The 13,916-nt window shown below is 45.8% G+C and overlaps 1 protein-coding gene across 2 annotated transcripts in view; it reads left to right on the top strand.

The window, feature by feature from the left end:
• Positions 1-13,916, top strand: part of LOC121569718 (corticotropin-releasing factor receptor 1-like) — a 152,816-nt gene that overhangs the window by 109,220 nt on the left and 29,680 nt on the right. For both annotated transcript variants that reach the window (XR_006001378.1, XM_041880867.2), the window contains exon 7: positions 11,894-12,014. Coding sequence is in view for 1 of the 2 variants with exons in the window: in XM_041880867.2 (XP_041736801.1) it covers positions 11,894-12,014 (121 nt within the window). In the remaining variant the exon portion in view is untranslated. The remainder of the gene's footprint in view (positions 1-11,893; positions 12,015-13,916) is intronic.

Raw genomic sequence — 13,916 nt, 5'->3', positions numbered from 1 at the left:
CTGTGACGACCAGGGGCTCTGCATACAGTATGCATGTGTGCATGTGTGTGTGTGTGTGCCTTTCAAGGTGTGTTTTATATAAGATAATTATTCTGAAAGTATGTGTGTGTCTCTGCCCATGCCTAGATACTCTGTCAACAAGAGACTGTCTACATACACTTGCCAAAAAGAAACATTCTGAAACCTCAACCTCCTTAGTGTTTTAATTTCAGATTAAAAGAGACATTTCCTGTACGACACACACCAGATATTTTGGGTTGATGTGAGTGTCTGTACTGCATATTAGTCCACTAGAATGCTTTTAAGTCCCTTTAATTTAATAGGATTTGATGGGTCAGCCCCCAGACTGCTCAAATGTCTACTTAATTAGAAACATAACACACTTGTATAACTCGGCATACCCACCAGCTAGAGTAACCATACTCCAAAATATTTTCCCCTGAAGAAGACCATCACAGTCCTTGTCTGAATCCCAAATGGCACCCTATTCCCTCTTTAGCACAATATTTTTGACCAGGGCCCATGGTCAAAAGTAGTGCACGACAAAGGGAATAGGGTACCATTTGGGATCCTTGTTCTGGCTCTGAGATCTCCATGAAAGTGCATCTGTAAATAGCATTGAGGTGTATTTCTAGAGACCTTTTCTTTGGATGACAAATGAATAGTAAGACACGTAAGGTTACGTCTGAAGGGAACTGAGCCAGTAGCCCTTGACTTTTTTAGTGAATTGCTATACTCTATTCTAACAAATGGTTTTGTCCAGCGATACCTGTCAGGGATAATTGGAGGAGAAGTAGGAGGATAAGGAAATACGGGTCCACTCTCCACTGCCTCCAGTAATTTAGTCCGGCCTGACGAAGAGAAAGGTGGAGTAAGAGAGAGAGAGGGGAGGGATATAGAGAAAAATAAAATGAGGGGGGATGACAGAAAGAGAGAGAGTGAAGAAGAGAGAAAGGTTGAGGACAGAGAGAGAAATGGGGCAAAAATTAGGAGTAAATTACAGAGGTGGTCACCTTGAAAGAGGGAGAAAGAATGAGGTGAGGGTGAATGAAGGAGAGAGTTAAAATGAAAGATGACGCACAGAGGTGGGAGAGACTAGAGAGAGAGTGCCAGAGGAATTAGTGAAGTTGCATGTGAGAGAAAATAAAGAGAGGGAAAGGTAGAGGACAATGTCTACATTGGCTGTACTCCAAACATTCTCTGGTAGATTAGTAATTAATCATTCAAGAATTCAGAAGTTTTTTTCAAAGCTTAAAGGGCTTTGTTTTTGGCAGAACCTGTAGGTGTAGATATGTCAGCCATGTGTGCATGCATGTGTGCGTACGTGTGCGCATGTGTGTGTGCGCCTCTGTGTGTGTGTGTGTGTGCGTGTGTGACTCTTATACAACCACAAAGCACTTACTGTACCATGGTAAAAACAGGTAATCTAACACAGTGTGCATTCTGTCACATTTTAACATTAATAGGAAAGGTTTTTGAATAAACACATGATGTAATGAGCCATTAAACATTTAGCATAAAGTGGGAGGAATGCTGTCAATACATGCTTTCAGAAAGGATTCACACCCCTTGACTTTTTTCACATATTGTTGTGTTACAGCCTGAAACATAAATGGATTAAATAGACATTTTTTTGTCACTGGCCTACACACAATACCCCATAATGTCAAAGTGGAATTATGTTTTTCGAAATTTTTACAAATTAATAAAAAATGTAAAGCTGAAATGTCTTGATTCAATAAGTATTCAACAACTTTGTTATGGCAAGTTCAGGAGTAAACATTTGCTTAACAAGTCACATAATAATTTGCTTGGACTCACTCTGTGTGCAATAATAGTGTTTAATATGATTTTTGAATGACTACCTTATCTCTGTACTCCATACATACAATTATCTGTAAGGTGCCTCAGTCGAGCACAGATTCAACCACAAAGACCAGGGAGTTTTTCCAATGCCTCGCAAAGGGCACCTATTGGTAAATAAAAATAAATAAAAAAGCAAATATCCCTTTGAGCATGATCAAGTTATTAAAGGAAAACTCCACCCACAAACTACATTTTGGTATTTGTTTCATTAATCCATTGTTGATGCAAAATGCATAATACCGGCTGTACTTCTGTATTTTAAAAGTTATATACAGTACCAGTCAAAAGTTTAGACACACCTACTCACTCAAGGGTTTTTCTTTATTTTTACTATTTTCTACATTGTAGAATAATAGTGAAGACATCAAAACTATGAAATAACACATATGGAATCATGTAGTAACCAAAAAAGTGTATTTTATATTTGAGATTCTTCAAATAGCCACCCTTTGCCTTGATGACAGCTTTGCACACTTGGCATTCTCTCAACCAGCTTAACCTGGAATGCTTTTGCAACAGTCTTGAAGGAGTTCCCACAAATGCTGAGCACTTGTTGGCTGCTTTTCCTTCACTCTGCGGTCCGACTCATCCCAAACCAGATCAATTGGGTTGAGGTCGGCGGATTGTGGAGGCCAGGTCATCTGATGCAGTACTCCATCACTCGCCTTCTTGGTAAAATAGCCCTTACACAGCCTGGAGGTGTGTTGGGTCATTGTCCTGTTGAAAAACAAATGATAGTCCCACTAAGCCCAAACCAGATGGGACGGCGTATCGGTGCAGAATGCTGTGGTAGCCATGCTGGTTAAGTGTGCCTTGAATTCTAAATAAATCACAGACAGTGTCACCAGCAAAGCACACCCACACCATAACACCTCCTCCTCCATGCTTTACGGTGGGAAATACACATGCAGAGATCATCCGTTCACCCACACCGCGACTCACAAAGCCACGGCGGTTGGAACCAAAAATCTCCAATTTGGACTCCAGACCAAAGGACACATTTCCACCGGTCTAATGTCCATTACTCTTGTTTCTTGTACCAAGCAAGTCTCTTCTTATTATTGGTGTCCTTTGGTAATGGTTTCTTTGCAGCAATTTGACCATGAAGGCCTGATTCACACAGTCTCCTCGGAACAGTTCATGTTGAGATGTGTCTGTTACTTGAACTCTGTGAAGCATTTATTTGGGCTGCAATTTCGGAGAATGGTAACTTCAATGAAATTATCCTCTGCATCTGAGGTAACTCTGGGTCTTCCATTCCTGTGACGGTCCTCATGAGAGCCAATTTCATCATGGCGCTTGATGGTTGTTGCGACTGCACTTGAAGAAACTTTCAAAGTTCTTGAAATTCTCTGTATTGACTGATCTTCATGTCTTAAAGTAATGATGGACTGTTGATTCTCTTTGCTTATATGAGCTGTTTTTACCAAATAGGGCTATCTTCTGTATACCCCCTACCTTGTCACAACATAACTGATTGGCTCAAACGCATTAAGAAGGAAAGAAATTCCACAAATTAACTTTTAAGAAGGCACACCTGTTAATTGAAATGCATTCCAGGTGACTACCTCATGAAGCTGGCTGAGAGAATGCCAAGAGTGTGCAAAGCTGTCATCAAGGCAAATAAAGGGTGGCTATTTGAATAATCTCAAATATAAAATATATTTTAATTTGTTTAACACCTTTTTGGTTACTACATGATTCCATATGTGTTGTTTCATAGTTTTGATTTCTTCACTATTATTCTACAATGTAGAAAATAGTAAAAATAAAGAAAAACCCTGGAATGAGTAGGTGTGTCCAAACTTTTTACTGGTACTGTATATAACATTAACATACTGTTGACACGTAGGCTATGGTGTAATGGAATATTTTTCCTTGTGTGGTAGGTTTTGTGCGTTTTGACAGTCTTATGTAGGTGTCATAACCAGCCATAAAATAATGCAATTTACTGTATATCACAACAGGTCTAAATGTATGTGTCATGACAGTTTTATGACCATATTATGTCAACTGTTATGACATATTATGACATGGTAATGACCGTTTCATAACGTGTTATGACGCTGGGTCTCAAGTGTGTCAAGGGCTGATGTGGATGTGGTGTTGGAGTCAGGCGCAGGACACAGAAGCTTAGTCCAACAGACTTTACTTGTCAAACACGACAATACAAAAATAACGGGCCTCAACAAAACGGAGGCAAGCGATTACGCAAACGTGCGTCAATACACAAATACAAGAGATTATGCAAAATCACATCACCAACGGACAGGCGGACAACAACACACAAATACAAACAAAACCAAAGGAAACTTATAGGTGACATAATCAATACGTGATATGGAACAGGTGCACTTATCAGACAAAACCAAACAAACATAGATAACATCAAACGGTAGCAGCTAGTACTCCGGGTACGACGAACGCCGAAGCCTGCCCGAACAAGGAGGAGGAGCAGCCTCGGCGGAATTCGTGACAGTACCCCCCCCTTGACGCTGACCCCGGCCTCGGGGACGGCCAGGAGGACGTGGAGCAGGGCGCGTAGGATGACTATGATGGAACTCCGTCAGGAGGGATGGATCTAGAATGTCCCTCCTAGGCACCCAGCACCGTTCCTCTGGACCGTACCCCTCCCACTCCACGAGATATGGTAGACCCCCCATCCGACGTCTCGAATCCACGATGGACCGGACTGAGTACGCCGGAGCCCCCTCGATGTCCAGTGGGGGCGGAGGGGTCTCTCTTATCTCATTCTCCTGGAGTGAACCAGCTACCACCGGCCTGAGGAGAGACACATGGAATGAGGGGTTAATGTGATAGTCATTAGGCAGTTGCAACCTGTAACACACCTCATTCAATCTCCTCAGGACTTTAAATGGCCCCACAAACCGCCGGCCAAGCTTCCGGCAGGGCAGGCGAAGGGGCAGGTTTCGAGTCGAGAGCCAGACTCGATCTCCAGGAGCGTAGACTGGACCCTCACTGCGGTGGTGGTCGGCGCTCGCCTTCTGCCGACGGATGGCCCGCTGCAGATGGACGTGTGCAGCGTTCCACGTCTCCTCCGAGCGCCGAAACCACTCATCCACCGCCGGAGCCTCGATCTGGCTCTGATGCCATGGTGCCAGAACCGGCTGATAACCTAACACACACTGAAAGGGGGTCAGGTTAGTAGAGGAGTGGCGGAGAGAGTTCTGAGCCATCTCTGCCCAGGGGATATAGCCTGACCACTCCTCCGGCCGGCCCTGGCAATAGGATCTCAGAAACCTACCCACATCCTGGTTCACTCTCTCCACCTGCCCATTACTCTCAGGGTGGTAACCCGAGGTAAGGCTAACCGAGACCCCCAAGCGTTCCATGAACGCCCTCCAGACTCTAGAGGTGAATTGGGGACCCCGATCAGACACTATATCCTCGGGAACCCCGTAGTGCCGGAAGACGTAGGTGAACAAGGCCTCAGCGGTCTGTAGGGCAGTAGGGAGACCCGGCATTGGAATGAGACGACAGGCCTTAGAGAACCGATCCACAACGTCCAGAATAGTGGTATTCCCCTGAGAGGGGGGAAGGTCCGTGACAAAGTCCACCGAGAGGTGAGACCACGGCCATTGTGGAACGGGCAGGGGTTGTAACTTTCCCCTGGGCAGGTGTCTAGGTGCCTTACACTGCGCGCACACCGAGCAGGAGGAGACATAAACCCTCACGTCCCTAGCCAATGTTGGCCACCAGTACTTAACACTAAGGCAGTGCACTGTCCGGCCAATACCTGGATGTCCAGAGGAGGGTGACGTATGAGCCCAATAGATGAGACGATCACGGACCTCGAGCGGCACGTACGTCCGACCCACTGGACACTCTGGGGGAGTAGGGTCGGTGCGTAACGCCCGCTCAATCTCCGCATCGACCTCCCATACCACCGGTGCCACCAGACAAGACTCTGGCAGTATGAGAGTGGGCTCAATGGACCTCTCCTCTGTGTCATACCGCCGGGACAGGGCGTCTGCCTTACCGTTCTGGGACCCTGGGATGTAAGTGATCTTAAAAACGAACCGGGTCAGGAACATGTTCCACCTAGCCTGACGAGGGTTCAATCTCCTCGCTGCCGGGATGTACTCCAGGTTACGATGGTCAGTCAGAATGAGTAAAGGGTGTTGAGCCCCCTCAAGCCAATGCCTACACACCTTTAGGGCTTGAACCACGGCTAACAGCTCCCTGTCCCCTACGTCATAATTACGCTCCGCCGGGCTGAGCTTTTTAGAATAAAAAGCGTAGGGACGGAGCTTAGGAGGCGTGCCGGAGCGTTGCGACAGTACTGCCCCAATACCGGCCTCTGACGCGTCCACCTCTACCTGGAACGCTAAAGTGGGGTCCGGGTGCGCCAGCACCGGAGCCGAAGTGAACAGGTCCTTCAGTTTAACAAATGCCCTGTCCGCTTCAGCCGACCACTGCAAACGCACCGGGCCCCCCTTCAGCAGGGAAGTAATGTGAGCTGCCACCTGTCCAAAACCCCGGATAAACCTCCGGTAATAATTGGCAAAACCCAAAAGCTGCTGCACCTCTTTAACAGTGGTTGGGGTTTGCCAGTTACGCAAGGCTGACACCCGGTCAATCTCCATCTTCACCCCTGACGCGGACAACCGATGACCCAAGAAGGAGATGGACTCCTGGAAGAACAGACATTTCTCTGCCTTGACATACAAGTCATGCTCCAACAGCCTACCCAACACTCGGCGCACCAGGGCTACATGCTCGGCTCGTGTAGCAGAGTACACGAGGATGTCGTCAATGTACACTACCACTCCCTGCCCATGCAGGTCCCGGAAGATCTCGTCTACAAATGATTGGAAGACTGAAGGAGCATTCATTAACCCATATGGCATGACAAGATACTCATAATGACCTGAGGTGGTACTAAATGCCGTCTTCCATTCATCTCCCTCCCTAATGCGCACCAAGTTATAAGCGCTCCTGAGATCCAGTTTTGTGAAGAAACGCGCTCCGCGTAATGATTCAGTCATACTCGCAATCAGAGGTAGAGGGTAACTGTATTTCACAGTGATCTGATTGAGACTACGTTAATCAATACACGGGCGCAAACCTCCATCCTTCTTCTTCACAAAAAATAAACTTGAGGACGCAGGGGAAGTGGAGGGCCGTATGTATCCTTGTCTCAGGGACTCAGCTATGTATGTTTCCATAGCCGCCGTCTCCTCTTGAGACAGAGGATACACATGGCTCCGCGGAAGTGCCGCACCTGTCTGGAGGTTTATCGCACAATCTCCCTGTCTATGAGGTGGCAATTGCATCACCCTCGTCTTGCTGAACACGAGTGCCAAATCCTCATACTCAGGGGGAATGTGCATTGCGGGCACTTGGTTCGGACTCTCCACCGTGGTCGCCCCAACGGAAACACCTAAACATCGCCCAACACACTGGCCAGACCATTCCTTGAGAGCCCTCTGTTGCCACGAAATGGTGGGGTCATGGGTGATTAACCAAAGAAGCCCCAGCACCACGGGATATGCAGGAGAGTCAATGAGGTACAACTGAATAATCTCCTCATGACCCCCCTGCGTCTTCATCTTTAGTGGCGCTGTGACCTCCCTAATCAACCCAGATCCCAACGGGCGGCTATCTAGGGCATGGACAGGAAAGGGTGCATCAACGGGCAGGAGGGGAATCCCTAACTTAGAGCAAAATTTCCGATCAATAAAATTCCCAGCTGCGCCTGAATCGACTAGCGCCTTATGCTGGGAATGAGATGCAACCTGAGGAAATACCAAAGGTATACACAAGTGAACAACAGAGAGCTCTGGGTGAGTGGGGTGCCTACTCACCTGAAATGGCTCCCCAGTGCGCGACCTGTTGCCTCGATTCCTTGGAGACCCTCCCCAGCACCTAGCCGCAGTGTGTCCTCCACGGCCACAGCTTGTGCAGGGGACGGCCCCCCTCTGGTTCTCTCTCCTTCTTTCTCTAGCGCCAGCACCCCCGAGCTCCATTGGGCTCGGCTCGGAGGTGCTGGGGGATGGAATGGACGGCCCCATCTCGGGACGTCCGCGGGTGGCCAGCAGGGTATCCAGTCAGATGGACATGTCCACTAGCTGGTCGAAGGACAGATTGGTGTCCCTGCAGGCCAGCTCTCGATGAACGTCCTCACGCAGGCTACACCGATAGTGATCGATGAGGGCCCTCTCATTCCACCCCGCATCCGCCGCTAGAGTCCGGAAATCCAGGGCGAACTCCTGTGCGCTCCTCTTCTCCTGTCGGAGGTGGAACAGACGCTCCCCTGCCGCTTTACCCTCAGGAGGGTGATCGAAAACTGCCCTGAAGCGGCTGGAGAACTCCGCGTAGCTGATGGTGGCGGCGTCTATTCCCCTCCATTCGCCATTGGCCCACTCCAACGCCTTGCCGGAGAGACAGGAGATGAGGGCGGAAACGCTCTCGTATCCCGAGGGCGCCGGGTGTATGGTGGCCAGGTAGAGTTCCACCTGAAGGAGGAACCCCTGACACCCGGCTGCTGTGCCATCATACGCCCTCGGGAGCGAGAGCCGAATCCCACTGGATTCCGGAGCTGGTCTGGTGGGGCTGGCCGATGGTGGTTGTAATGTAGGAGGAGGTGTGGGCACGCCTCCCCTTTCCCAACGGCGCAGGGTGTTCATAACCTCCTGCATGGCGGAGCCGAGTTACTGGATCATGGCGTCCTGACAGCTGACCCGATCCTCCAGCGACTCGGTCGCCGCCGCTGCTCCTGCTGACTCCATTGTATGGTGTGTTGTTCTGTCAAGGGCTGATGTGGATGTGGTGTTGGAGTCAGGCGCAGGACACAGAAGCTTAGTCCAACAGACTTTACTTGTCAAACACGACAATACAAAAATAACGGGCCTCAACAAAACGGAGGCGAGCGATTACGCAAACGTGCGTCAATACACAAATACAAAAGATTACGCAAAATCACATCACCAACGGACAGGTGGACAACAACACACAACTACAAACAAAACCAAAGGAAACTTATAGGTGACATAATCAATACGTGATATGGAACAGGTGCACAAAACCAAACAAACATAGATGACATCAAACGGTAGCAGCTAGTACTCCGGGGACGACGAACGCTGAAGCCTGCCCGAACAAGGAGGAGGAGCAGCCTCAGCGGAATTCGTGACAAAGTGTTACTAAATGTATTTCCTCACCCATCTACACATAATACTCCATAATGACAAAGTGACATATTTGCAAATTTATTGAAAATGGAATGCAGAAATATTCAATTTACGTAAGTATTCACATGCCTCAGTCAATACTGTGTAGAAGCACCTTTGGCAATAATTACAGATGTCATTCTGGGTAAGTCTCTAAGAGCTTTCCACAGCTGGATTGTGCAACATTTGCCGCTTATTAATTTCAGAATTCTTCAAGCTCTGTCAAATTGATTGTTGATTATTGCTAGACAGCCATTTCCCAGTCTTGCCATAGATTTTCAAGAAGATTTAAGTCAAAACTGCAGCCTGGCCACTCAGGAACATTCACTGTCTTCTTGTTAAGCAACTCCAGTGTATATTTGGCCTTGTATTTTAGGTTATTCTCCTGCTGAAAGGTGAATTTGTCTCCTAGTGTCTGTAAGAAAGCAGACTGAACCAGGTTTTCCACTAGGATTTTGCCTGTACTAGCTCTATTCCAATTATTTTTATCCTAAAAAACACCATAGTCCTTGCAAATGACAAGCATATGATGCAGCCAAAATATGAATTCCGCTTTGACATTATGGGGTGGTAGTATGTAGGCCATTGACAAAAAATCTCTATTTAATCCATTTTAAATGCAGGCTGTAACACAACAAAATGTGGAAAAGTCAAGGGGTGTGAATACTTTCTGAGAGCACTCTATATATGTATATACCTTTACGTGTTATAGAGGAAATATTATACAGAGGGGATCTCTATATTATTCTAGTCACAGTTTCCTGCTGGCCTAAACTAAAGACGTGTTATCAGATTTTACCAGATTTTATCAGCTATGCTCCTCCCAGAGTAATTGGGTGTTAACTCAAGAGATTTGACTTGTAAAGGATCTTTCAGGCTGGTCTATTCCTGGGCCCAGATTCACAAAACACTTCTTACTCAAAAACTGAAGAAGATTTGTGAGAAACAATATGAGAAGTTCATAAGATAGTTCATACGTGCAATTCCTCAAACATTTCTTAACATGATTTTCTTACGAACTTCTCAAATATCTTCTTACGAACTTCTTAACTATCTATGATAGGGTAATTCAGAAAGCTGATTGAGGACCTTATTACTGATGAATGTGTTTGTTTTTTATGACCGTGTTTTTCAGTTTTTCTGCTTGCATTTTGTATTTATGTTTTGATGTGTGTATTTTCTGTAATTTCTGTAATTCAGGGCTCATATGTAAAAGAGACCTTGGTCTCAGTATGACTCCCTGCTAAAAAAGTAAAGGTTAAATACAAATTAATAAAAGATGATTGTCCCTAGGCAACCGAGCTAGCTAACTATCAAGCTAGCAATTGCAATGGATCAACAAATAGTCCCCCCCCAAAAAAAATCAAAAGGAAGTTTGTTCTGAAGTGTCTGTCCTATATCTGAAAGATAATGTATAAGATGATCTGGATGTTTTTTTTGTTGTTTTTTTACATGAATTTAACCCCCATTCATTTTTTCAACTGGTACCGGGGGACCTTCAGATGAGTCTTGTGGGGCATGTGGGGGTGCTAGAGCTAAACAACCGACATGTACATGTTTGTGAGAGTCTCACCATTCGACAGAGGGGTCATACTTGCCCAAACTGTTCAGACGCTACAGACAGAAGTTGGCAGATCGGCTGTACCGACTTCAGACGAGTCCCAAGACGATTGTGGGGGTCGTAGAGCAAAACAGAGAACACCATCATTTTCGTGAGAGTCACATCTTTCCATAGAGTTGGTAGGTCATTCGGCCGCTACATACAATCGGTGAGAAGACCGATGTTCGGGATGTCTCATAGTCTGACAAACACCGCTCTACCTCTGCAACCTTTCACCGCAGATGCGGTAGTGCGAAATCGGCTGATGCGGTGGATTGAGATGCATCCAATGCTAAAAAAAACAGATTTCTGTAGCTTAAACTGATGGATTTTTATGGGATTTCTTTATTATGCTAATTCGATTTCCACGGGGCGTGGACATCGACTCTAGGGGGTTTAAACATGTTCAACTGCTTTCATTGGTTTATTCTCTCACTGCCATGAGTTTAAGACAAGGGTTTAGCTATCTTGAAATTGAGTAAATTTCCAAGACGAAATCCAGGAACATTATTATATAAACTTAAGGAAAAAATGGCACTTACGAAGAAATGTATTCTTAAGAAGGTTTTGTGAATCTGGGCCCTGCTGGTCCTGGATGCTTTCCTTTCCTGGTGTCTTATTACCTCCAAGTTTGTACACAAATTGTGTGAATTAGAACCTTGACTGATCTAATAAACCGTGTATTAGCTGGTCCAATTCTATCAGTCACTCCTGTGAGTTGAATAACCTGCTGGGCTGCTCGTGCTACTGAAGCATGGGGAAAGGATTGATCAGCCTGCCCTACTCTACTGTTAGAGGGTAATGGGAGATTATTGTGAGGTGGTTTGCTTTGCCACTGGAGGTGGGGTGAAGTGGTTAGAACAGAAGAGAGACATTATACTGCATACCATGAGGAATTGATGTGCTCAACTCAAAAGGTTGTAATAAGAAAAAATATTTTGGCCGCTGGATTCAAAAGGCATAATTATACTGAAGAAGGAAAAACCTGCACTCACTGTAAACACTGCAATAATTATACTGCATACAGTACCACCAGCCCTTAACCTGTCCTCTGTTCTCTCCTTTACCTCCAGGAGTATTACAGTGCAATGTATTGATTTAGGGGTCAAGAACCGTGATACATATCTTTTTGCAAAAGCTTCAAAATGTGATGCATGATACCATGTTGCACTGTACAGTATAATGAATAGGTACCAGTGCTTACCCGTTCCTCGATTCTCCTCTCTCCCACCAGGAGTATCCGCTGCTTGAGGAACATCATCCACTGGAACCTGATCACAGCTTTCATCCTGAGGAATGCCACTTGGTTCGTCGTACAGCTCACCATGAACCCAGAGGTGCACGAGAGCAATGTGGTGAGTACAGGGAAGTTAAATGTACATCTATTTCAGGCCACTTAATATGCAATATACAAATACATACAGGTAACTGCCATAATAAAGGAAACACCAACATAAAGTGTCTTAATAGGGCACCATCACGAGCCGTCAGAACAGCTTCAACGTGCCTTGGTATAGATTCTGCAAGTGTCTGGAACTCTATTGAGACTGTTTTGTTGATGGTGGTGCGAAACGCTGTCTCAGACGCTGCTCCAGAATCTCCCATAAGTGTTAAAATCTGGTGACTGAGACGACCATGGCATATGGTAAACATCATTTTCGTGCCCATCAAACCATTCAGTGACCACTCTTGCCCTGTGAATGGGGGCATTGTCATCCTGGAAGAGACCACTCCCATCAGGATAGAAATTATTAATCATAGATTGAAGGTGATCACTCAGAATGGCTGTGTATTTATTGGTGTTTACCTTGCCCTCTAAGGGGTTGAGTGGACTTGCCAGGAAAATGCACCCCACACCATAACAGCTCAAATGACTCAAACAACTCAAGTGTTTCCTTTATTTTGGCATGGTTTTACCTGTATATAGTTTGCTGTGATACACTGTGATGCAAACACAGAAGGGCAATACATTCATGCCGATATGGAAGCACACACACACATTTTGACACCCACACACCCACACAAAAATCCCCACCTCTCCTTCTATTACTTTCCCTCTCTCTCCAGGCTCACTAATGAACACACACATGCACACACACACACACACACACACACACACACACACACACACACACACTTTCACTCATCCATCTTTTTCCCCTTTCCGATCGAATTGGATTGCAGTTTCCCAGCTACAATTTCCAAAACATCTCCAGGGTCCGGGCGCACACACACACACACACACACAAACACACATTCACACACACACTCCTAACTAACTAACAGGCATTGGAGTACCATCATGTCATCCTGGTTCACTGTTAATTGCCCCTCAGCTCGCCTGCCTCTTGACGTTATTGCTTGTGCAAACATCCCTCACCTCAGAGAAGAGAAGACGCTCCCTTTCCTTTCCAGCTCTTTCAATTAGCCTCTGCCACTACTTTACTAATTAGCTCAATATCCCCTCCGGCCCCCCCAGCCCTCAGAAATTAATGAATCCAACCCCCACTGTCAATATCTGACCTAAGAAGACAAACTGAGCGCGCTCAAAGCGACCCAGTCAGTTAGCCCTCCTCCTCCACCTCTTCTTCTTCCATTCTGAGAAGAAACAAGATGGCTGCCGTCAGCCATTAGCCATGAGAAGTTCTGCTTGTCAGTTGAAAGACGGAGGCTTGACGGCTCGTTTCATTTATTATTTGCACAAGGTCGTGGAGCGAGTGACCTGCGGAGGAACACAGCGCAGTACATACGTCAGGGCTAATATGTAATATGTTAAAGGGCAACAGAACAAGTCAAAGGTTGTCAGATCATAACTGTATAAATTGATTGCTTTAGGGAGGTTTTGGGTGGGGTTAATGAAAGATCAATTACTTACTGATTAGGTTTCTTTCAGTTTTTTTTTCTTAGACCACATTCCATTGACAGGAATATTTGGAGAATACGAAATGTATGAAATGTTAGAGACTGGTATTCTTTAAGGGCTATATAATGACAGTGTCCGAAATCTGGCTTGCCTACTACTTACAGTGCATTCGGAAAGTATTCAGACCCCTTGACTTTTTCCACATTTTGTTACGTTACAGCCTTATTCTAAAATGTATTAAATAGTTTTTTCCCCTCATCAATCTACACACAATACCCCATAATGACAAAGCAAAAACTGGTTTTTAGAAATGTTTGCAAATGTATTAAAGATAAAAAACTGAAATATCACATAAGTACTCAGTACTTTGTTGAAGCACCTTTGACCGCGATTA

This window comes from Coregonus clupeaformis, chromosome 7, assembly GCF_020615455.1.
Source record: "Coregonus clupeaformis isolate EN_2021a chromosome 7, ASM2061545v1, whole genome shotgun sequence".
Lineage (NCBI taxonomy): Eukaryota > Metazoa > Chordata > Actinopteri > Salmoniformes > Salmonidae > Coregonus > Coregonus clupeaformis.
Note: the sequence above shows the minus strand (reverse complement) of the source record. Positions and strands in the feature narration are given on the sequence as shown.